At 41.1% G+C, this 26,648-nt stretch overlaps 1 protein-coding gene across 1 annotated transcript in view; it reads right to left on the bottom strand.

The window, feature by feature from the left end:
* The window catches only part of DPT (dermatopontin), a 41,707-nt gene extending 18,757 nt beyond the window's left edge, over positions 1–22,950 (bottom strand). Inside the window, exons 1-2 of the mRNA XM_059068500.2 lie at positions 22,507–22,950; positions 653–778 (exon numbers count right to left, since the gene is read on the bottom strand). Coding sequence (XP_058924483.1) covers positions 653–778; positions 22,507–22,811 — 431 coding nt within the window. The 5' untranslated portion in view covers positions 22,812–22,950. The remainder of the gene's footprint in view (positions 1–652; positions 779–22,506) is intronic.
* Positions 22,951–26,648: the final 3,698 nt, after the last annotated feature.

A 26,648-nucleotide genomic window follows, 5' to 3' on the forward strand; every position in this document is an offset into this window, starting at 1 on the left:
ATAAATACACACACGTTCTCCTAGTCAACTCAAAGGCTAGGTCAGGGGATATTTGGTATCAGCCCAGGGATCCGGAAAGGAACAAAATTTCACAGACTGGAATTTCATAGTTATCTAGAAAGCACTAGCCTCCTTTTTCAGTCTGTAATTATATACTATGTTTGCCACTCTGACGTGGAACAGGGTTGGCTTCTTCCAAAGAAGTCCCGCAGGAAAACGTAGGTTCCCAAATGGGTTCAGCAGCCTTGGATGTGATAAGTAGTTATTGTGATAGAGGGAAAAGAGCACTGAAACAGGAATTAGTACACTTCAGCTTAGAAGTGAACCCCCATGAAATAGCTGGGTGGTTTTGGGCAAGTCACATCCTTGCTCTATTCTGTTTGTTTCCTTTTCTGCCAAAAGAAGGGTATAGGAGCATTGGGTTGATGACCTGTAAGGTCTCTCCCAGTGTGAATATTATTCTGGCATTTTCTTCCACTCATCCATCCATCCCCTTCTATACGCTAGATGCTATATTTAAAACTTGTTTGTGACAGCCCAGGCTTATTTGAAGCCAGAAACCTGGACCAGAGCACTGCCCCACACCCCACCCCCGCAAGCTCCCCTCCAGCCCCAGAAGCAGTGAGGAGTTGCGTTTGGTTGCTAAACTCACCAGCAGGAATATGGGCATCTCTTGCTGTAGCGACAACAGTAAAATTGCCACTCCCGATCCAGCACTGACTCGAAGTAGCGGCTCTGGAACCCTGCCACCAGTCCATTGTTGGAGCACGTCTGGTACCTGAAAGAGAAGAGAACAAGTCCAAGTAAACCAACCACAATGATGCACAAGTAGACCCTCCCTTTCCAAGATCCCAGCTTCCTCAGTTATTGAGTCATGCCACTCTTTCAATGACCTAGATTCCTTACAATTTATTCCATTTTTAGGCAAATCATAAAAAAACTTTTTTTTTACTGGTAGGAATGATGTATACTCGCCATTAAAATTCAAATGATTCAGTCTTTCAACCGAAGGAAAATTGGGAAACTCGCTCTTGTTAGACCTCTATGAATATATTGTTAGATGGAAGAATGCATAAATGAATGGATATAGAGGCATCTAGAATTTTTACAAATGCAATATCGTATTGTTCATGTCACTTAAAATAAAAGATAATATAATTCACATTACTTGAATTAAGATAAAAAGAATACAAAGAGAAGCTTTCACAAGACCTTCTTAGAAGCATAAGCCTGGACACTGAACACAAGGATACTCAGCAGGCAAAGCCCAGATGGGCACATAGATTTGTACAGTGTGACCCAGTACAAGCTGCAGGGAGCTGGGACCATAACCCCAAGTTTTCACAACTTATCCAGGAATCTTTCTATTGCCCACTAGACAGCAAGCTCCAAGTGGTCAAGGAGTGTTTGGTCAAAATTCTATCCCCAGTGCCCACTGTGGGTCCTGGCATATGGTGGCAGTCCTTACAGAATGGTGATGGGCCACCTGAACTCTTCAAACATCCTCTAAGGGTCCCTTTCCTGTCCAAGCTGCTCAGTTCTAATTCTTCTAGTCCACAGACCCTCCCTGCAGTCACAAGAATTTTCACTGTTTCATTCTATCCGGGCTGCTGTTGGTCTAGTAATCAGCCTGTTTCATCTTCACAGCACCTTGTTAGCTAAGCGTTGGCTTAGAACAGTGTAATCATTTCTCCCTTTGTTCCATCTCCTGTCCCACTTTCTCCCACTCCTTCCCCATATCCCACCGGTGCCTTAAGGCTTGCTCCTTTTGCTGTGTTGATGAGGTTGCTGTTCTCCACCTGGCCACAGTGGGCTCCCACCTTGCGCAGAGTGAGAGCTTTCATAAAATCTTCCAAAGGAGGTCTTTAGCTAACTCTGCTTCTTTGTATTTTTACCCACCTGGCCATTGATCATGTTCCCTCTTATGAGTAAGCAGAGAAGGCAGTTGTCTCTGTGTTATGACCTGACAGCTGCTGGAATACAACCCTGCTTTTCAAGGAAAGGTAAGTTTCCAGAAAATATAATAGATAAAGTAAGAATAAGTACCCAATGCTGATAGGTGAGAGGGACCTTGCTGACACAAAAACTATAAAACCATCAGTGACTGGATTTCATTTCATTCTTTTTAATTATTGGAAATGATCTTCTGGGTCTGACAAAACTAGGTATTAAATATATTTCATGTCTTGTCAGAAAGCATCTGTACCTTTCATCATATATTATTCATGTATTCATTTATGCTTATATATATTCAAACATGTGTTTATTTATCCATTCATTCATTCATTCAACAAACTTGTACTCACTCACTATTCTGTTTCAATCACTGTGCTTCTGTGTTGGAAGAAGAATTGAGAGATGGGCTTGGTACTTGGTCACCATACAAACTGGCTTGAATTCCCTGTTCCCAGGACCTGTAAGAAGTTCTGAAAGACCTTAGAAAGCTCAGCTGTAGGAGATCAATAGCTCAATTTATGACGTAAATTGAGACCTGTGCCCTTTGATGATCTAGTCTTCTTTGCTCTACCAGTGCTCGCATCTCATCAGGAGTATTACCACCTTGGAAAACACCTGGTACGTATCACGAAGCCACACACTTGGAATGGAAAACCAAGGTCTGAAGGGTAGTCTTGGGGGCTGATCTTCCAGCATGGTCTTATTCTATCCTAATTCTAACAATGCAAGTGAAAGCCAACTTCAACAGAAAGCTCTAAGAGTTGTAAACAAAGCTCATATGTGTCCAAAGAGAGAAGGTGCAGCAAACTGGTGCTCTCTGTGATCTTCCTCCTTACCATCACTAAAATCCTGCCTTTCTCTAAAACAGCCCTTTCAGAACTGAGCCAGGCTGTGGTTTCCCTGGAGCTGTTGTTCCATTGTCTTGGTTTGTCCTGTGCACTCAGACTGTCATGGGGATAGCATTCCCAGGGTAGTGAGTTCCCATAAGCAAAAATAAATGTAGCAAGATAAGCTGAATGGTTTCACGGGGTACCAGTTCTGAAGGCCATCCAAGTTCCATGAATTCTCCGTCGGCTGCCAGCCAGGCAGCTGACCCCATAGTCCTGTATGGAAAGTGTGTGTGTCACTCTCTCACACACCACCTCAGATAACACTGCACTGTGAAGATTATTTGGACACTACAGGCCCAGGGCCTAAGAACATATGCTGAAAGTTAGACAACCAAACAGAGCCCACCTCCCCCAGCTTCTGTCCCATTGCACTCACATTTTAGTAGAGTGAGCCTGCACTGCAGTTTGGCAGTACATGAGGCCAACACAATGGAATTATTCCTTCTAGAATTGGATTTTTGTAAGGATACATTTTCACACTCATGTGGGAGCAGTATAGCAAGGCGGTTAAGAGCATAGGCTATGTTGCTGGACTGGTGCTCCAACCACTTCTGACTGTGTCACCTTTGACAGGCTTCAGACCCTGGTCTCAGTTTCCTCATCTGTAAAATGGGCATAATAACAGTATGTACTTATTAAAGTTACTGTGAAGACCAAATAAGGCGATGTATATACAACTCTGGGGATAGTGTCTATTAATGATTAATAAATTACTTACTATTGTCATCATACTTTCATTTAGTCCACATGGCACTTGTGAGTATACTCTGTGAAATCTGCCCTTGGCTTCCCAGTCTCCATCAGTGGAAAGCTGGTGTACTCATATGTGTTCCTTGAGCTGCTGTTTCCCTAAAACAAAGCTCACAGCGGTCGACTGTCTTAGTCGCTGACACACCTACTTTGCAGCATAGAGATATTTGAGTATGACTTATTGCCCCCAATAGATGGTAAAGTCCTTGAAGGAGAAAGATCACTTAATCTTCTATTTGAATTCCCCACAGTGCCTGACAATGGGGTCCAACAAAAGTTTGATGGAAGAATGAATGAAGAAATGAATGATCAGGGCATCTTCCATTATCAGAGGCAGAATGGACTTTTAAAAGCCTGTCATCCAAATCTAGGAAGGGCCCTGAAACTCCCTCCCAGTAGTTCTCAGGAACTCACATGAGCAATCCATCTTCCCACTTCCACCTTCTCTTTCAGGAACAAAGCCTACTCCAGGACGAGGGTGCAAAATGAGTACAGCTTTAGGCATTTCTCTCCCTTTTAATCACCGTTTTAAAAAGTACCTTAGTTAATAAGACTCACCTAAACATTTGGCCACAAACTGCAGTATTGCAAACACAGGAGCCAGGCAGGTGAGAAAGGGAATGAGGGCAGCCTGTCAATGGGAGAGGTGAGGGAAGTTGGAGAAAACTTAAATCATTAAAGGATTCAGATTCAATTTTTTAAAAAGGTTGATGGTGAAAAGACATTCCTGAGGTTCTACTTTACTTCCTAGCACTTGGTTGTTGCTCCTGAATGGTCCACAGAAAAGAGTTTGAGCCCAAAACTGCAGCTTCTCTGGTGAACAGTGACAGGACCCCAGCTGAGCCCTAAGCACAGACTCCCTGAGAACATTCCCTCAGAGTCCCAGGACCCTGGGGTGCCCTCATTCAGGACTCTCTCCTCTCCATTTGAAAAGACATATTTTCTTTCTTATCATCTCTTTGAAGCCTGGAGGCTCAGTTTCACAAACTGGAGCACTGTTAGCCATGCTCCACCTGACACTAGAAACTTTCTAGATTCCTCCTCCTTTGACAATAGTCATGGACCTTTTCTGAGAAAGTGGTCTTTCTGAAAGTGGTTTCTCTTAGGGCCTTCACCCTGAAAACAAAGACAAAACTTTCTCCTGTGTCCACAATAGCAAAACATGGAAGTGATAGGATGCAGGAGAAAGAGCCCTTGTTGAGGAATCAGCAGACATGAGTTCTGGTCCTAGTCCTGAACTTCACATGCTGTGTGGAGCCTCATCTAAGTCACTGTGAGGATGAAATAAAATGATGCTTGCAAAAATCTTGGTGAAGATAGAAACAGGAAGATCCAGGATCCAAACTCAGATTTTTCTGAGGCCAAAGCTCCTGTTCATGAACTTTCAGGGTGCACAAAATGCTGCTCCAGGATTGTCATTCTGCTTCTGGTCCAATCTCCAGCCAGGCTTTCTCACTGTTTTTTTGAGTTCTTCATTGGGTCCAGGACTGTTGGTCAGGCCCAATGATGGAGGCCAGGACTGGAAGGTGTGCACATATCTGGTTTTGCTGGTGAACTCTTCTGTGAAGTTTTAGTCTCTCCTTCCAGTCTCTGCTGGTCTCAGTCCCAACTAAAAGAAAGTCCAAACTCTTAGCAAGTTGGGGGTGGCATTGGGTTGAGTGGAGAACAGGGTAAAGGAAAGCAGCACTATCTTGGTTAAGAGCTTTTACAATCCCATCAAATGGGTGGGCTTGTTGTGCTGGTATCTTTCTTCCAGCTCTATAAACATACAGATGTGTTTCCAGGACTGCTAGCCAGTCTTCAGCTCCACGGAAAATACGGAATAAGAGCAGCTTTGATCATCATCCAGGCTGGTGGCCACTCCATGTGACCAGGAGACCATATGGCAAAGCTCTTACTCCCCAGTGTTTCTCTCCCAACCCAGCTTGATGAAGGTTTAAATTCCACCAAGGGGGACTCATTCTTTTAGAGTAAAGTTTGACTCCTGTAAATTCTATTTTCCCCAGAATAACCCTTTGAGTTGCTATCAGACATTTATAACAGGGGTCACAGAGTTTCAGAATGTTTGTTAAGTCTTTCAACAACTAATCATTGGAACCTACTCTATGTCTGGTGCTGTACTTGGTCTGCAGTCCTTTCCAGACAATTGTGCTAATAAGAGACACCACAACAATACAGATATTGGAGAGAAGAAGTAGATTGGTACTAAAGACAGAGAAGAGAAACAAGAGACTGGCTTGGGATGGTGGGGCAGTGAAATGGCAGGGGCAGAGGCAAACCAGTTTGGGAGCACGTTTGCCTACTTAAAGGAGCTTTAAAAGTTCTGGATTTCTCTCTTAAGCCCCAACAGCATGACTACATTCCCCATCTTGTCCTTTCTGCTGACATTTATACCTATTTCTGCAAAATGGAGATGACAATTTCTACCCTGATAGTATTATATGAAGATTAAAGAGATGCTATATGTAAACTGTCTACCCTAGAGCATAGCACTAAGTTTATTATGAAAGGGCAGGAAAGGAGCTCTCCCAGAGATCTCCATCTGAATGCTAAGACTGAGCTCCACCCAACAGCAAGCAAATTCCAGGGCTGGAAGCCCAATGCCAAACAACTAGCAAGATGGAAGCAAAATGCCACCCATTAGCAGAGAGGCTGCCTAAAATCACAATAAGGTCACAGACTCCCCAAAACACACCACCAGACACAGTTCTGCCCACCAGAAAGACAAGATCCAGCCTCATCCACAAGAGCACAGGCATCAGTCCCCTCCACCAGCAAGCCTACACAACCTACTGAACCAACCTTGCCCACTAGGGGAAGACACCAAAAACAACAGGAACTATGAACCTACAGCCTGTGAGAAGGAGACCCAAAAGACATTAGGTTAAACAAAATGAGAAGAAACAGAAATATGAAGCTGATGAAGGAGCAAGATAAAAACCCACCAGACCAAACAAATGATGAGGAAATAAGTAGTCTACCTGAAAAAGAATTCAGAGTAATGATAGTAAAGATGCTCCAAAATATTGGAAATAGAATAGAGAAAATACAAGACACGTTTAACAAGGACCTAGAAGAACTAAAGAGCAAACAAACAATGATGAACAACACAACATATGAAATTTAAAATTCTCTAGAAGGAATCAATAGCAGAATAACTGAGGCAGAAGAATGGATAAGGGACCTGGAAGATAAAATAGTGGAAATAACTACCACAGAGCAGAATAAAGAAAAAAGAATGAAAAGAATGGAGTACAGTCTCAGAGACCTCGGGGACAACATTAAACACACCAACATTCAAATTATAGGGATCCCAGAAGAAGAAGAGAAAAATAAAGGGTTTGAGAAAATATTTGAAGAGATTATAGTTTGAAACTTCCCTAACATGGGAAATGAAACAGTGACCCAAGTCCAGGAAGCACAGAGTGTCCCATACAGGATAAATCCAAGGAGAAACATGCCAAGACACATAAAATCAAACTCTCAAAAATTAAATACAAAGAAAAAATAGTAAAGGCAGCAAGGGAAAAGAAACAAATAACATACAGGGGAATCCCCATAAGGTTAACAGCTGACCTTTCAGCAGAAACTCTGCAAGCCAGAAGGGAATGGCAGGACATCTTTAAAGTGATGAAAGGGAAATACCTACAACCAAGATTACTCTACCCAGCAAGGATCTCATTCAGATTCAACAGAGAAATTAAAACCTTTAGAGACAAACAAAAGCTAAGAGAATTCAGCACCATCAAACCAGCTTTACAACAAATGCTAAAGGAACTTCTCTAGGCAGGAAACAGAAGAGAAGGAAAAGACCTACAAAAACCAACCTAAAACAATTAAGAAAATGGTGATAGGAACATACATATTGATAATTACCTTAAATGTAAATGGATTAAATGCTCCAATGAAAAGACATAGACTGGCTGAATGAATACAAAAATAAGACCCGTATATATGCTGTCTACAAGAGACCCACTTCAGACCTAGGGATACATACAGATTGAAAGTGAGGGGATGGAAAAAGATATTCCATGCAAATGGAAATCAAAGGAAAGCTGGCGTAGCAATTCTCATATCAGACAAAATAGACTTTAAAATAAAGACTATTACAAGAGACAAAGAAGGACACTACATAACAATCAAGGGATCAATCCAAGAAGAAGATATAACAATTGTACATATTTACGCACCCAATATAGGAGCATCTCAATGCATAAGGCAAATGCTAACAGCCATAAAAGGGGAAGTTGACAGTAACACAATAATAGTAGGGGACTTTAACACCCCAATTTCACCAATGGACAGATCATCCAAAATGAAAATAAATAAGGAAACACAAGGTTTAAATGACACATTAAACAAGATGAACCTAATTAATATTTATAGGATATTCCATCCCAAAACAGCAGAATACACTTTCTTCTCAAGTGCTCATGGAACATTCTCCAGGATAGATCATATATTGGGTCACAAATCAAGCCTCAGTAAATGTAAGAAAACTGAAATCATATCAAACATTTTTTCTGACCACAATGCTATGAGACTAGATATCAATTACAGGAAAAAAATGTAAAAAAATACAAACAGATGGAGGCTAAACAATACATTACTAAATAACCAAGAGATCATGGAAGAAAGGAAAGAGGAAATTTAAAAATACCTAGAAAAAAATGACAATGAAAACACCAAAACCCAAAACCTATGGGATGCAGCAAAAGCAGTTCTAAGAGGGAAGTTTGTAACAATACAATCCTACCTCAAGAAACAATAATAATCTCAAGTAAACAATGTAACCTTTCACCTAAAGCAATTAGATAAAGAAGAACAAAAAAACTCCCAAAGTTAGCAGAAGTAAAGAAATCATAAAGATCAGATAAGAAATAAATGAAAACGAAATGAAGGAAGCAATAGCAAAGATGAATAAAACTAAAAGCTGATTCTTTGAGAAGATAAACAAAATTGATAAACCATTAGCCAGACTCATCACAAAAAAGAGGAGAAGACTCAAATCAACAGAATTAGAAATGAAAAAGGAGAAGTAACAACTGACATGGCAGAAATAGAAAGGATCATGAGAGATTAGTACATGCAACTATATGCTAAAAAAATGGACAACCTGAAAGAAATGGACAAATTCTTAGGAAAGTATCTTCCAAGACTGAACCAGGAAGAGCTAGAAAATATAAACAGACCAATCACAAACACTGAAATTGAAATTGTGATTAAAAATCTTCCAACAAACAAAAGCCTGGGACCAGCTGGCTTCACAGGCGATTCTATCCGACATTTAGAGAAGAGCTAACACCTATCCCTCTCAAACTCTTCCAAAATATAGTGGAGGAAGGAACACTCCCAAACTCATTCTATGAGGCAACCATCACCCTGATACCAAAACCAGACAAAATTGTCACAATAAAAGAAAACTACAGGCCAATATCACTGATGAACATAGATGCAAAAATCCTCAACAAAATACTAGCAAACAGAATCCAACAGCACATTAAAAGGATCATACACCATGATCAAGTGGAATTTATCCCAGGAATGCAAGGATTCTTCAATATACACAAATCAAACAATGTGATAAACCATATTAACAAACTGAAAGGTAAAAACCATATGAAAATCTCAATAGATGCAGAAAAAGCTTTCAACAAAATTCAACACCCATTTATGATAAAAACTCTCTAGATAGTAGGCATAGAGGGAACCTACCTCAACATAATAAAGGCCATATATGACAAACCCAAAGCCAACATCATTCTCAATGGTGAAAAACTGAAACCATTTTCTCTAAGATCAGGAACAAGACAAAGTTGCCCATTATCCCCACTATTACTCAACATGGTTTTGGAAGTTTTAGCCACAGAAATCAGAGAAGAAAAAGAAATAAAAGGAATCAAAATCAGAAAAGAAGATGTAAACTGTCACTGTTTGCAGATGACATGATACTATACATAGATAATCCTAAAGATGCTACAAGAAAACTACTAGAGCTATTCAATGAGTTTGTTAAAGTAGCAGAATACAAAATTAATGCACAGAAATCCCTTGCATTTCTATACACTGATGATGAACAATGTGAAAGAGAAATTAAGGAAACAGTCCCATATACCATTGTAACAAAAAAGAATAAAATACCTAGGAATAAACCTACCTAAGGAGACAAAAGACCTTTATACAGAAAACTATAAGACACTGATGAAAGAAATTAAAGATGATACAAACAGATGGAGTGATATACCATGTTCTTGGATTGGAAGAATCAACATTGTGAAAATGACTCTACTACTCAAAGCAATCTGCAGATTCAATGCAATCACTATCAAATTACCAATGGCCTTTTTTATAGAACTAGAACAAAAAATGTTAAAATTTGTATGGAGACACAAAAGACCTTGCATAGCCAAAGCAGTCTTGAGAAAGAAAAACGCAGCTGCAGGAATCAGACTCCTGGACTTCAGACTATACTACAAAGCTACAGTAATCAAGATAATATGGTACTGGCACAAAAACAGAAATATAGATCAATGGAACAGGATAGAAAGCCCAGCGATAAACCCACACACATATGGTCACCTTATCTTTGATAAAGGAGGCAAGAATATAAAATGGAGAAATGACAGCCTCTTCAATAAGTGGTGCTGGGAAAACTGGACAGCTACATGTAAAAGAATGAAATTAGAACACTTCCTAACACCATACACAAAAGTAAACTCAAAATGGATTAAAGTCCTAAATATAAGGCCAGACACTATAAAACTCTTAGAGGAAAACATAGGCAGAACACTCTATGACATACATCACAGCAAGATCCTTTTTGACCCACCTCCTGGAGAAATGGAAATAAAAACAAAAATAAACAAATGGGACCTAATGAAAGTTAAAATTTGTGCACAGCAAAGGAAGCCATAAACAAGACAAAAATACAACCCTCAGAATGGGAGAAAATATTTGCAAATGAAGCAACTGACAAAGGATTTATCTCCAAAATTTACAAGCAGCTCATGCAGCTCAATATCACAAAAACCAACAACCCAATCCAAAAATGGACAGAAGACCTAAATAGACATTTCTCTAAAGAAGATATGCAGGTAGCCAACAAACACATGAAAGTATTCAACATCACTAATCATTAGAGAAATGCAAATCAGAATTACAATGAGGTATCACCTCACAGTGGTCAGAATGGCCATGATCGAAAAACCTACAAGCAATAAGTGCTGGAGAGGGTGTGGAGAAGAGGCAACCCTCTTGCACTGTTGGTGGGAACGTAAATTGGTACAGCCACTATGGAGAACAGTATGGAGGTTCCTTAAAAAACTAAAAATAGAACTATTCTTTGGCCCAGTAATTCCACTAGTGGGCATATACCCTGAGAAAACCATAATTCAAAAAGAGTCATGTACCACAATGTTCATTTTAGCACTATTTACAATAGCCAGGACATGGATGCAACCTTAGTGTCCATCGGCAGATTAATGGATAAAGAAGATGTGGCACATATATACAAAGGAATATTACTCAGCCATAAAAAGAACCAAAATTGAGTTATTTGTAGTGAGGTGGATGGACCTAGAGTCTGTCATACAGAGTGAAGTAAGTCAGAAAGAGAAAAAAAATACTCTATGCTAACACATATATATGGAATTGTAATAAAATTGGTTCTGATGAACCTAGAGACAGGACAGGAATAAAGATTTGATGTAGAAAATGGACTTGAGGACACAGGGAGGGGGAAGGGTAAGCTGTGACAAAGTGAGAGTGTTGCATGGACATATATACACTACCAAATGTAAAATAGATAGCTAGTCGGAAGCAGCTGCATAGCACAGGGAGATCAGCTCGGTTCTTTGTGACTACCTAGAGGGGTGGGATAGGAAGGGTGGGAGGGAGGGGATATGGGGTATATGTATACAGATAGCTGATTTACTTTGTTATATAGCAGAAACTAACACAACAGTGTAAAGCAATTATACTCCAATAAAGATGTTTTTTTTAAGGAAAAAAGGCAGGAAGGCAGGAAAGGTAGTAGTTGTTATTATTACTATTATCATAAATATTTGCAATTAAATGGAAAGAGAAGCTACATCCTAGTCTCCACGAAACACTTTCTGTTGGAGCCTACATTAGGAATTATCAAGGTTGAACTCTTCCAGTGGGGCAGTAAGATTAGCCTCAGAAAGTAGATAATAAAACATAATTTCAAGCTCACCTGCTCCAAGAGATCTTCCTTTCTTGACAATTCTAACATTTGCTGATTTTTCTTCCTCATGACACGTCGATGTCACCATCACATATTTCACCTAACATGTACTATCTCTGAACCATCTCATGGTGGGATAGTGCAGGGGTTTTGAAGGTAAGCACTCTACCACTGATTACTGGTCCCCCTGCCACAGTGATGGGGGTATGAACAGTCTCTTTAAATAATGCTGAGTTATATGCAGTCTGTTTTCTTCCTGCCCACATCTGGGTAAGTGTTCTGCTATCTTCTCCATGTCGGGTTTTAATTCTGCTAGTATCTAGTAGGTTTCAAGATGGTGAATCAGAAATGAACTGCTGAACAGCTTCTCTGGATAGAAAGTCATAGGACAGGACAAGGGAGAAATAGAAATTCTTCCCAAAACACAAACTCCTGCCCTGTTTTAGAAAAATACAAGCAGTAGAGTCTAACCCAAAGGCCTCTGAGAAGATCCAGGTTATATTATGAGATGTATTTATGTCCTAAGATCACTTTTGGCCTGAGAACAATTCCAGGTCATGCAGGGATTTCAGGCCTAATTAACCACAGGAGCTCCTGAAGTCAATTATTTACAATATTTATTAACCAAAAGATCTAATACTACCACTGTGTTATCTGAAGTGTGAAAAATATTTGACACTCATATTGTACATTTAATATGTATACTGAATTATATGTTCCCAAAGCAAAATGGTACCTATCAGTGGTCTCTGTAATCTAGCAATTTGTATATTTCAACTCCAGCTTTATAATTTACCAACTGTGTGATATTTAGCTCTTTGAGTTTCAGTTTCCAGAGAGTAGTCATAATAGTAAGGATAAATAACTTCTATAAAGGACTTACCATGTGCCAGGCATTGTGGTAAGCACTATACCTGCATTAATTATTTTAATCACCAAAACAATCCTGTGAAATGGGCTTGGATAATCAGTTCCCCACCACCACCACCATTTGATGGATAAGGAAACTCAGGTTTAGAGAGGTTAAGTAATTGCCCAAAGGACACACAGCCAATAATACATATATATTATCTCATTTAATTCTCACAACAATTCTGGGGCATTGTCTTTGTAGAAGTAGAAGCTGAGGCTTAGAGAGTTGACATGACTTGCCTAAAGTTAGTAGTGGGGCTGCATTTTGAGAACTGTTCTGTTTGTCTCCAAAGTCCATATTCTTTCCATTACTTCAAGATACCTCGAAGAAACACACACACACACACACACACACACAGAGAGAGAGAGAGAGAGAGAGAGAGAGAGAGAGAGAGAGAGAGAGAGAGAGAGAGAGAGAAAGGTATCCTAACTCTGTGGAAATCTCTTATTCATTAGGAATATTATATCTGACAAGTATGCAGACAGAAGCAAATCCCCTACTGGGGGGAACGAACGTTTACCATCCTTATGAGTATAGCCAAGAGCCATTTTGCAAAGCCCAAGTTCCCTCAGACAATTGATTCCTAGAACTCAGGACAGTGACCAAGATGGAAGGTTGGCAAGAATCCTAGATCTGCTATAACTCTATTCTCCCACACTCAACCTTGTTTCCCTCAGAAGTCAATCTTACATAGATGTGATATCTTCTTTAGCCCAGAACTGCTTACAACTTTATTCAAGACCAAAAATACCATGAACATTTAATATTCACTGGCAGCAATGTGACATCAGCACTATGGCTTGGGTTCCACCTCTGCACTAGCTATGAGCAGGTAAGTCCCCTAATGCTTCTGAACCAAGGTCCTTCATTTATAAAATGGGGAAAAGAGTAATGCTGCCTTGCAGTATTATTGTGAAGATCAAATAAGATTAGACCATGAGTAGCACAAGGGCATAGACTGTATGTTATTTATCTTTATCATCTTGGAGTCTGGCAAAGTTTGTGATAATAAACATTTGGTAGTGAATGAATAAGCAAATAAATGTATGAATGAGGAATACTTTATAAACTATAAAGCACCATATCAATTAGGATTAAGATAATAGCACTTATACTTAATGTACCTGTTTCATTGCTTTTTCAATTGTTTCACTCTTGGCTTTAATTCCTAATCTATGATGTAGGGAGGTTGTTCTAGATTTTACATGAGATCCCTCCCAGAGCTGAGATTTTGTGATTCTGTTACGCTCTGCCTTTTAAACTCCCAATATGTACTCTACTATCCTGCATCCTTATTTTTAAATCTTTTGATTCTGAAATAATTTTTGAGATACAGATTTGTAAAGATAATACATAGGATTCATGTATGCCCTTCACCTAGCTTACCCTAAAGTTATCTTTCATCACTCTGGTGCCTTTATGAACACTAAGAAATTAACATTGTACACCACTAAACTCCAGACTTCATTTAGGTTTCCAGGTTTTCCATTAATGCACTTTTTCTGTTACAGGATCCAACCCATGATACCATGTAGCATTTAGCCCATATGGCTTTTGCAATAAAGAGTTTTACTATTGTATTTTTAAAAGCATATTGGGACATTAAGATTTGGGGTATAACAGAAACCTAATAAAGAATTTATCCTGAGGAAACAAGTGTGTCAGCCATCATCTGCGCATGGTTTAGAGAACTTAAGGAAGTCAGAAAAGACCATCCTGCATGGCAGTGAATGCAAGAAGCCAAAATGAGATGTGTACAGTAAAGTTGAGCTCCATATTATAGACACTGGAATATTGAGAATCAAAAATGTAAGCATAAGTTTGTTTTTGAAGTCTGTGAGTCTGTTTGTAAATAAATTCATTTATATCATTTTTTTAGATTCCACATATCAGTGATATCATATGATATTTGTCTTTGTCTGACTTATTTCACTTAGTATTATAATCTCTAGGTCCATCCATGTTGCTGCAAATGGCATTATTTCATTCTTTTTTATGACTCAATAGTATTCCACTATATATATGTAATGGGGGGAGGGATAAATTAGGAGTTTGGGATTAACATATACACACTACTGTATAGAAAATAATCAACAAGGATCTACTATACAGCACAAGGAACTCTACTCAACATTCTGTAATAACCTATACAGGAAAAGAATTTGAAAAAGAATGGATATATGTATATGTATAATTATATCACTTTGCTGTACACCTGAGACCACAACATTGTAAATCAACTATACTCCAATATAAAATAAAAAAATTAAATTAAAAAATGTAAGCAAAATGTTTTCCCTTGCAGGAAGATCTCAGGCTTCTTTGTTGAGGCCACTGTGGGCTGCTCGATGCACTAACTAGTCTTATTTGGTCTTTTGCTACATATTTAGTGGGGACCACTATGTGCCAGCATTATTCTAGCACTGGGCAATATTCTATACAGTGGTGAATGAGAAAAAGTCCCTACATTCATGAAGCTTATAATCTGAAGGGGACTAAATATAAATACAAATCATGTAATGACAAGAGCACTACTGTAAACATAATGCAGTTTGAGGAGTAGAGTGTGAGAGACGGTGGTTTAGAGGAGGTGGTCTGGGAAAACTTCTCTGAACAGGTGAGCACTGTGTGTACTGAATGATCAGAATAATGAATCAGGATGGATTGCTCCGTACTAGACAGAACCTTGGTCTCAGTTTGAATCAGATTATGGAAAACTTGAGTTCCTACTGTAAAAAATTAATATGCAGAAACCTCAGTTAGAGTCAGAAGACCAGAAAGGGTTGCTGCCATACCCTTCAAAGATAGCAGAGCCCAACAGAAGAAGAAAGATTTCCTCTTCTTGCCTGGCAAGAGCTCAGCCAATGAGAGATTTTCATAATGCAAACAATGAAAAGCCATGAACTTTGTTTAATATAGACCCCCCCCAACTTCCTTTTCCCCTTTATAAAAGACTTTTCTCCTCTCCATTTTGTGGGGGACTTGTGCATGCCTCACTATAGTTGTAGACCCCAAATTGCAATTCTTTGCTCCTCCAAATAAACCCATTTTTTCTGGAGTTATAACTGTCTGTCTATATGTTTTAGGTCAACATTTTGTTGTTCCATATGGGGGTCCAATGAAGACCCCCGATTACTCTGAGGCTTGTAAGCAAACAGGTGTGGTACCACATTGAGCTCATTGTTGCTCACTGCTTTTCTAACTGACCCTGGGGTTTGAGGGCAAGTCTTTCCCCTGGATCTGAGCTTCACCCTCTTTGCGTTTTGAAGCTCTCCAGGTTTTATTTGGGATCTGTTTTAAGGTTTCATCTTTTTTTGGTTAAGACCTTGTTCTGTATGTGACTACTCATTTGGCACTTCAGCCTGATTTTTGAAATCACACCGATCCAGCTTGAACTGGCTAGCCATCAGCCCATTCCTTCAGGAATAGGGGCTATTCTATTGGAACTGTGCTGAGCAGCTTCCTGCCTGGCTCTTCCAGGACTAGACTGTTCCCTTAGAACTGGCTGGTATTAGGCCTGCAGGCTGTTTGAGCTATTTGAGCTGCTTAAGTTGTTTGAAAAGAATTATTTTACTCTAGAGAAAAAGCTCTGAGAAATAGGATCCCAGTTATCTAAATATTTTGAGGGTACCCCTTTCCTACAGGGATCCTGGCCCATTTTATGTTTGAAAACCAAGGTCCTTCTTCATGTGCCTGTCTAACCAAATGGGATTGACCTAACCAAAAGCAATTTAGAATATCAATGACCATTATGAGGAAATTTTGAAATCCCTAAACGTACTTTTCTGAAAACCAAATTGGACAATCATAGATCTAAAATTTCCAAAACTAAATGGAATGCCTATTTTGATTGGTATTTTTAGGCTTCCAAACATTATCAGCAACCTAAAATTGCATCTTTGCAAAATAAGATTTTAACATGAACTAAGGTAAACAAAGAAAGAAAACATGGCTCCCAAAGCCTCAGGCTCTTCTTCCTTGGCTTCTCTGTCTCAGGCTCCATCTCCAGCACCGTCTTGTGTCACTCCTTCATCTCCTCCTGCTCAGGGCCCACCTCCAGTGCCAGCTTCCCCTTCCCTTCTTTGTGCCTGCCTACATCTCCCTTATGTCCCCGGTTCCCCTATATTAATTCTCTTGCCAGACTTCCCCTGTTCTCTGAAACTCTCCCACTCCCTTTTCCTCTGAACTTATCAGAACCTATCCCTTTAAAATTAAGCCTTTTGGGGATCCAGAGGCTAAACCCTTCATTTCTTATATTTCCTGGACTAACACTGAACTGCAAGTCACGGTCAGAGATTCTCCCAAAGTAACTGGAGATCCTCAAAGATTTGCTGAATGAATATAGTGATTCAAATGTATCAACCTGGTTTCTAAGACTTACATCATCTTGTTCATAGGCTTGTGGGTGAAGGCCAGGCCCAGCATTGAATGAAAACTGTTAGTAGAGGAAAGCCCGACAGTTCTCTAGAATTACAACCGTGAGACCAGCCCACTAACTTATTATATGATCAGGCTCGGGCAATCAATAAGTGACTTCATTGAGCGATTCCTAGGGCTTTTCTAAAGCCTATTGAATGGAACAAAATTCAGGCTTGCACACAAAAATCTGATGAACCTGTTTATGACTATTACAATCAATTTCATATTATTTTTACAGCAAATTCTGGTCTTTCTTCAGATGTTGATTCCACCATGTAGCTTGTAACTATGTTTAGTAATAGGCTGACCCAGAACATCTCCCTTCTTGTAAAAAGGACCAGGATGGAACAGGAAAATGTGTCCACTCCAGATTTAGTTAATCTGATAAACCAACTCTCTCATACTTTAAATGAGTCACCTGAAAGGAAGACTGACAAAATTCTTAACCTTCAACTCCAGCAAGTGAAGGCCCCTAAATGACCCCCCACCCACCCCAAGTTTCTGCTATTATTGCAAAAAGCCAGGACATTGGAAAAGAATTTGCTACAAATTTAAGTGCTTTAGGTGCCTTCAGCCCTCTAATCAGCCTTTCCAACATCCTTCTAGTTCTCAGTGACTAAGCTCCTGGGAACTATAGGAGCTCTTCCCAATATCCTCCCTCTTAACTGACTTGAAGAACGTTTCTCCAGATGGGGGATAAATCTCTTCCAGACCTCAGTGACACTGGAGCCACACTCCTGGTACTCAATACCTCTACTATCAATCACCCCTTGCCTTGTAGTACTAAAACAATTCAAATAGTAGGGATCTCTAATAAACCTCAAGAGGTTTCTGTCCTTGAACATATTCCCTTTTGTTTAGGCCCTTTGAAAGACACATACCTCTTTCTCCTTAGTTTCTCTGCCCATCCATTTATTAGGTCAAGGCTTCTTAGAGAAGTATATAGAACGTTCTTTCTCCCAAAAGGAGAAAGCAATTCTAGAATTGACAGTAGTTATCAAAGCAGCCCACCAGGTGAATTAAATGACTCTTTGACATCTTTTATTTGCTTTGTTTTTGATGGTACTAGAGTTTATTCTGGAAACACTGATCATCTGCCCATATTGAATCAACTATCACCCTCCTTATGGGCAAAATCTACAGTTGATATTGGCAAAATTCACAGTCCACCTCCCATCAAGATTCAAATAGATCTCTTAAAACCTCTTCCCAGAATTAATCAACATCCTGTAAGTAAAGAAGCCCTTCAAGGCATAAAAACCATATTAGAAGATTACAAGGCTCAAGGCCTCACTGTCCCTTAACTAGTCCCTGTAATGTTCTTATTTTACTGGTGAGAAAACCTAAGGACTTAGAGTTGAGGTTTGTCCAGGACCATTTAACCATTTCAGTAGAAGCTCTCCTGAAAATTCTCATCCCACTCAACATTTCTCAGCTGCCTCACTTCATAAGAAGTCCTTTTGTTAACTGTTCCTCACATCACTCTTTTATGTTGTAATAATCTTAATTCTGCTACTCTTCTCCCCTCTGTCACTGATGAAGTTCCTCTTGACTGCTTAATACTGATGGATCACCTGCTGACTCCTTGTAAATGATCTGTAGGAAATTTTTTGGGTAATGTTGACTATTCATGGTTCGTTAGTAGTTCTTATTTAAAAGGTGACAATGGCAAATATTGTGCTGAGTACGCTATTGCAACTTCTTTTGATATTGTTGAGGCAGTACCTTTATCTATGGCTACTTCAGCCTAACAGGCTGAATTATATGCTCTTATGTGGGCTTGTACCTTAGCCAAGGATAAAACTGCCAAAATTTGGAGTAGCTCATGATTTTGGAATGTTGTGGAAGTAGCATGGTTTCCTCTTCTCTATCATGTGACTTATCTTTGGTAAATTCATAAATTCAAATAATTAGCTCCAAAACAAACTGCCATTCTGAAATATCTTCTTGGGAATTCTTTGAAGCCCTGGGGAAAAAGCAGATGCCAATATACTGAATGCCCTTCTTCTGAATTCAGACTCCATGTAAAGCTGGTTTGCCTCAAATTAGCCTCATCAAATTTCAGATTCACAAAATCTTTATTGACTGTCCATGATGTGCCAGGAATTTGTTTTAGATTTAGATTTGTTTTAGAGTTCTCCTACACTTTCTCCTGTAAGCATCACGGTAACACCCTCTAACAGCTTGTGAGGTGGGTGTCACACTCTTCTTTTTTTCCAGAATGAGAAACTGAATGCCCAAGAGCTTGCCCAATGCACAGAGCTCAGAGATGATAGAAAGAGGAGCTGAAAATCAAAGTTTCCTGATTCTAAGACCAGAGCCCCTTCCACCACACTCCAGCTCAGCCTCACTACAAAATTCCAGTTTCATCTTGTTCCACACAGGACCCACATGTCCTACAGCCTGGGTCAACCGAGGCTTGAGAAAACTCCCCAAGAACAACTGAGGCATGCTCTGAGATGGCAAAATGCCACTTATGGAACCCAGGTAAAGCCTCCAAGCAGTTGTTATTGAGGGACCAGCATGCACACTTCAGAATCTGCCAGCTGAAGAAGTGATTTGCAACAGAAAAAACCTTGCAAAACAGCAGTGTTACAAGTCACTCAGCCATGACAGAAGCACTTTTTAAAGACTGTGCTCCAATTAGCAAGTGTCTTTAGCAGACCCTGTGTACTGTTGTCACATCTGTGTTCAAGATTCCTCGTCCCCTTTTAAAATAAGCCTGCAAGCTAATGTAGTTATACAAGGCAGCCAAATTGCACAAAACTGTCAACTCTTCCTCCGGAACAGATTAAGACCCTGCAGCCAACGGGAAGATATAACTGCTCCCCAGTTTATGAGCAATTTCTTTCCTTCCTGATTTTTCACTGAGACTGGAATCTAAACTCAAAGCAATAATCATCCAACAAAAATGCCTCTGGGATAATTGGGATCAGTTCTGGGGCAGCTGAGTCCTACTGTTTTTCATGTTTGTACATTTTTTACTCTGTGATTAATGGAGGAGGAGATGAGAAAACAGAGGGTGGAAAGGGAGAAAGAAAAAAATATATCATTTGACTCTGAATACTCAAAAATGTGGAAGAAGAGAGGTGGAAGAGAGATTGTGCCTGGCAGTTTCTCATTCGACTCACATTGGTCAAACAAAATCATATAATTTCTACTCCCTCTCATACTTTTCTACAAATAGTTTGGGAGTTAATGACGAACCAGTCACACACTGGCAAGTTTGAAACTAAACATAATTTGCCTTCTCTCCCTAGCAGGGGTAAACACAAGAATCAACAGAATGAAAGAAAAATCCAACTGTCTTTTCAGAGCCAAGCAGAGGGAAGAGAATTGGAGCCATGGAGCCTTGCGAGATCATGCAGTCTGACCGCTCACTTTCCAAATGTGGTGGGAGCCTAGAGAGCTGAACCCGTGGTTCAAGGTCACCCGACAAGTTGTCTTTAGACCCCGGATCTAAATCCAGGCCTCCTGATTCAGAGCTCAGGGCTCTTCCTTTGGGGTTTAAGAAATCATCTGAGTGTGTTTTGCTGTGGCTCTACAAGGGGAACATTAGAAAGGGGCCCCACCCATATAATAGCCCCCTAAGTTGGAGGACTAGACAGACAGTTGTAATTTGGGCATCTCCATGCTCTGTGCCAGGCAACTGGCCTGGCTACAGGGAACCACTGGAGACTGTCAGTCATTGAGGTGAGGCTGGATTCTGAGTCAGCCATCTGTCAGAACGGGTTTTGGATAATTAAACCTGCTCACTAGAGGCAGTGGAGGGGATGAGAAAGGCCCAATAATGGGACCCCTGACCTGAAGCTGCCTGTGTGACCCTCTCCCCATCCCTTCCACATGTTGGCTGAGCCCCTCCTCAGTGATGGTAGTAATCAGGCTGGTCTAATCCCTCCAGGGCTGGCTCCTGCTGTGATTTGCAGAGCCCTCCCTCCTCAGGATGAAGAACTGCCCTGAGTCCAGTCCTGTGGCCCTGGCTGTGCTGACTGAGCCCATACTGGGCAGAGAGGACAGACTCTCAAGTCTGTCTCACCCATCACCATGGCTAAGCACATACACTTTGGAGCTGAGACTCACTGGATCCAACTCCTTGCTCTACCACTTCCCAGCTTAGGAAACCCCTGATCTCTAGACTGCGTTCTGTCTACCTACAAAATGACTTAGAGATTTGTTTTGAGCATTAAGTGAGATAATCCATATAAATCACCCAGCATGGTGCTTGCTCAGGGTAAGCACTCAATCAATGGTGGCTGTTTTTATTACTGAGAGGTCCCCTCCACCCATCAGTCTTTTCCTCTCGATCTCCCATCATTGTTCTATGTGCTGCTGGAGTGACCCTCAGAGTTTTGTGCTTAACCATCCTAACCCCCATTACATCACATGCAAGCTGGGATTCCTCAAAGAATCTTCTCTCTACAGTTACCATAACAGGAGCCTGCCAGTTGGGCTTCCTCTTCCCCAGGCCAGCCCTCCACAGGGTCTGCTTCCACCCATTCCCCTGACACACCCAGTGGTCCTGCTTTCGTCCTGGCTGCTGTGATTCACTGGCCTTACAGACCATAGCTCCTAGGATGGGCTCAGACCAAGTACTAGGGTGAGACAGTCACACCCCACAGTGAAGACACAGGCTCAGACCATTTCTATGTCATTAACCATGACAGAGCCCAGTCAGAAGAGAACAGTCCTTCTCCCCAAAAGACTTTAGTAAACTATTTCCCAGCAATGAAACCCATTTTAAATTCAGACAGAGAGAAGGACCTTGGTACTCAAAACCGAGAGAGCACATTTAATCGGAGCAGGAGAGAGCTATTTAATTTCACTTCTCTTTGCCCAAGCTTCTTTGACCCCTCTCCCCATTCATTTGCTCTAAATCAATATTTCTCAAACTGTCTGTGGTGAACATCCCATTGTTTATTTTCCCCAAACTACTGGGTCCCAATACTTTTGTAAAACAGTCAAAATAAATTACTACCAAACTAAAATGCCACTTGGATGTCACAGCAATGTTAAATTGCTATAAAGTTCGGTAAATACTTTCAATTTCTGTACTTAACTTTTGGCAAACTGGTAAAAGTTTCACAGACCCATACTAGTCCTGGACCAAACTGAGAGTAGGGCTGCTTCTGGTAGGAACAGAACCACAGAGGAGTCCATCTGCCATGGACACCCCCCCCCATTCTGGGTTTTTGTCCTGTAATGCAGTCTGCTCAGCAGTGGCCCTGCCCCACCCAGAGCATGCAATGAACGGAAAGGTTCCTGGTAGAACTTGCCCAGTCTCTAGTCAGCGCTGTTCCCTGAGCGTCAAGCATCCCCCAGTGAGAGGGATATGCTGCGATAATACCAGCTGCGTGCAGCCCGCTGGCTCTTACCATTCCATTCCAGCCCTGTTGATCTCCTCCCACCAGCATTCGGTAGGCTCCCCGAGGTTCTGAGGCGTGGGCATGCAGGCATAGTTCCACTGTCTGTCAGAACCTTCCTGCTTGTTGAAGATGCTCCTGACGGCAACCACCACCTGCCCATGGGGACACTGGTAGCTGAAGCCCTGCCGGTTCAGATTCACCCACTCATCATCACTATAGTCACGGTACTGCTGATATTGGTACCCGTAGTCGCCATACTGTCCCCAGGCCACGGTGGTCAGTGGCAGAAACACCCACAGAAGAGTGAGGTCCATGCTGTCTGGGTTTCTGGCAAAAAATGTTACTCTATGTCTGCTGGGCTGCTGGTTTTATACAGCTGCTGCTGACGTGTGGTTTCCAGATGTGGGTGAGCAAGCAGGCTCCAACTGCAGTGTGTCATCGTTTAAGCAAAACTTTTCAGCGCGGAGATATTGGCTATAAGTACATTCAGTTTGTTTTAAGGTGGAATTCTAAGAAAACGTAAGGAACATGCAAATGGAAGAAACTCCCTAGAGAAGGAACAACTTAGCAGATAGATTATAAAAGCAAATGGCTTCACACTCTAAAAGCAAATGGCTTCACACTCCTCAGAAACATTCACTTGAAAAAAGGAGCAAATTTGTCCCTCATCTCTTAGCACTTCACTTCTCTCTTCCCTATCCCACCCACCACTAGCAAACCCCTGTATTTGTTCTCCAAACCAACCTTCCAGGACCACACAAATATGGAGAAAGTGATTTCAAAACACCAAAATAACAGGTTGAAGGGTCAGAGTTCTTTAGATTTCTGCAAGGCTAGATGCCTGTTTTAAGATCTCAGCCCAACATCTTTTAACCCTGAGTATAAGCATGAAATGCCAGTTTGCAGGCTACTCTGAGAATTTTTAAGTCACATATGGAAGTACTATGGGTCCCTGGAGAGATAAGTTGGGTATTATCGCTACATTTAAGCATCCTTCTGAGCTGCTGAAATTGGACGCATCTACACCTAGAAACCATGCTCGGCTGTCAAATATGTCATGAGTTTAATGTGAATAAAGCCACTTTTTATCCTTTGGTGGTTTTCCCCTCTGTGTTGAGTTTTCTTTTTAATGAGGTATAATTTACATATAATAAAATTCATCTCTTCTAATGTTCAGCATACAGTCATTCAACCACGACCATAATCAAGACACAGAACAGTTCCCTCAACCCTCTAGTCCCCTTATGCCCTTTGGTAGTCAAATCCTTCCCAATACCCAGCCCCTGGTAACCACTGATGTACTTTCTGTCACTGCAGTTTTTCCAGGATGTCAAATAGATGAAATCATACAATATGTTGTCTTTTGTCTGACTCCTTTCACTGGGAAAAATGCTTTCTGGATCCATCCATATTGTGTGTTAGTGTCAATAGTTCGTTCCTTTACACTGTTGAGTGGTATGCTATGGTATGGCTGTACTACAGACTGCTTATACGTTTACCAGTTGAAAGACATTTGTTTTTTTTCCCCAGTTTTTAGTAATTATGAATAAAACTACTATAAACGTCCATGAACAGGTTTTTGTGTGAAGCAATTTTTATTTCATTTGGGCAAATATCTAAGAGTGAGAGTACTGGATTAAGTGTATATTTAACTTTGTGAGAAACTACCTGATTTCTAAAGTGCTGAACTATAGAGCATCCCTCCCAGAAAAATTGCAGTTTCTTGTATTTTAACCATTTTAACAACTTAGTAGGTTTCCAGTGGTATTTCAGTGAGGTTTTGATTTGCATTTCCATAATGACTAATGATTTTGAGCATTTTTCATGTTTATTGGTCATCTGTCTGTTTTCTTTGGTGATTTAGCTGGTCAAATTTCTTGAGCCCTTTGGGCATCTCCTAAGTGGGTAGTATTTCCCATTTTTCATCAGGGCTGTCCCTCAGGAAGTTTCTTAAAATTGTGGTTGTAGACCAATGATTTCTCCTGTGAAGCTCCTGTGAAGATTGTTAAAATGCAGATTCCTGGGCTCCACTCCAGACCTACTAAATCATAACCTCACAGGTGATGCCCAGGTGTCTACGTTAAAAAATTCTTCCACGTGATTCTTATTCACAGCAAAGTTTAAGAACCACTTTCCTAAAGGAATGTGGATCCAGGAGAAAAAAATCACACTATGAATTCCACTCCTTGTCAACTTATAGCACTTTTACCAGATGGCATTCAGGCTAGATTAAGGTAACCTTGAAAGAGAAAGTCACACATGGGAGGAAAGCAAACGTGTGTATATTTGAGTGTGTGTGAGCATGTAATTTGCTCTGATGATGTAGTTATCAAAGGGAGGGGAAGAGGCTCTGGGCTGAATAGGCACGAGTCCCAGTTTTGTTTTAGTACCACCTTCTCCAATAACAGGGGTCCCCAACCCCTGGGCTGCGGACGGTACCAGTCTGCAGCCTGTTAGGAACCTGGCCACACAGCAGGAGGTGAATGGGGGGGTGAGTGAGGGAAGCTTCATCTGTGTTTACAGCTACTTCTCATTGCTCTCATTAGCACCTGAGCTCCACCTCCTGCCAGCATTATGGTGAGTTGTATAATTATTTCATTATATATTACAATGTAATAGTAATAGAAATAAAGTGCACAATAAATGTAAAGCACTTGAATCATCCCGAAACCATTCCCAGCTCCCCTGCTCCTCCGCCCCCCTCCCCCGCCGGTCCATGGAAAAACTGTCTTCCTTGAAACCGGTCCCTGGTGCCAGAAAGATTAGGGACCACTGTCCTATCACTCCTACCCCTAAGTAACTCCCCAGTGCTGGCAACTGGACTCTTCCAAGCTTAGGGCAACCACTTTGGTTTATGATATGCTGGAGCAATTATTCTCAACCCTGTCAACACTTAAGAATTACCTGGGGAACTTTTTTTTTTTTTTTTTTTTTTTTTTTTTTTTTTTTGCGATACGCAGGCCTCTCACTGCTGTGGCCTCTCGCGTTGCGGAGCACAGGTTCCAGACGCGCAGGCTCAGCGGCCATGGCTCACGGGCCCAGCCCCTCCGCTGTATGTGGGATCTTCCCCAACCGGGGCACGAACCCGTGTCCCCTGCATCGGTAGGCGGACTCTCAACCACTGTGCCACCAGGGAAAGCCCTCTGGGGAACTTTTGAAAGACACCAGTGTCTGAGCCTCACCCCAGATCCGTCAGATCAGAAGCGTTTGAACCAGGCTCAGACAAGAGTATCCTTTAAAACCTTCCTGTATGATTTGCATGTACAGCCAAGGTTGAGAACCACTACTGTAGAGGTTTTAAAACGGATCATCCTGATGCTCATGAGTTATATCCTGCATTCTGGATATGACTTATGAGTAATCTTAAGACTTAAAGAGCTCCAGGAGACAATGCAAATCATTGTAAGCCCTCAACTTTTTTTTTTTTTTTTTTTTTGTACGCGGGCCTCTCACTGCTGTGGCCTCTCCCGTTGCGGAGCACAGGCTCCGGACGCGCAGGCCCAGTGGCCATGGCTCACGGGCCCAGCCGCTCCGCGGCACGTGGGATCCTCCCGGACCGGGACATGAACTCGTGCCCCCTGCATTGGCAGGCGGGCTCCCAACCACTGCGCCACCAGGGAAGCCCTGTAAGCCCTCATCTTTATCATACATTCGTTTCCCAACAATTTCCAGGCCCTGCCTGTTCCCCATGCTCTGCAGACCTCTTTTATCTTTTAGTTTACAGCTTCCATGGCTAGACTCCCTGTAATGTGCACAAGTAAACATCTTTAGAGTTTAGGCTAGTTTGGGTATAGATTCTTGTTACTCAGAGTTGATAGCATCCTAACTCATGCAGTGTCTCAGGGGATTCTAGAAACTGAGGACTTGCAGCCCACTGCTGGAGGTTTCACAGAGACTGGTAGTCCTGAGCAGACATTAAGAATGTAAGTTTAATGCATATGCAATTTACCATGCATTTTCCACTAGGTTATCATATTATCTTTCTCACAGCCTTGTATATATTAGTGAGGCATTATTGGGATTTGTTTTTCACAGATGAGGAAAACTGTGGTCAGGAACTTTTTTGGTTCAAATTCCTAGGGCTGGAAGGGCATGACCCCCAGGTCTTCTGATTCCTAGACTGTGATTCCTTTCATCATTTCATCAAAACT

Source organism: Kogia breviceps, chromosome 1 (genome assembly GCF_026419965.1).
Source record: "Kogia breviceps isolate mKogBre1 chromosome 1, mKogBre1 haplotype 1, whole genome shotgun sequence".
Classification (NCBI taxonomy): domain Eukaryota; kingdom Metazoa; phylum Chordata; class Mammalia; order Artiodactyla; family Physeteridae; genus Kogia; species Kogia breviceps.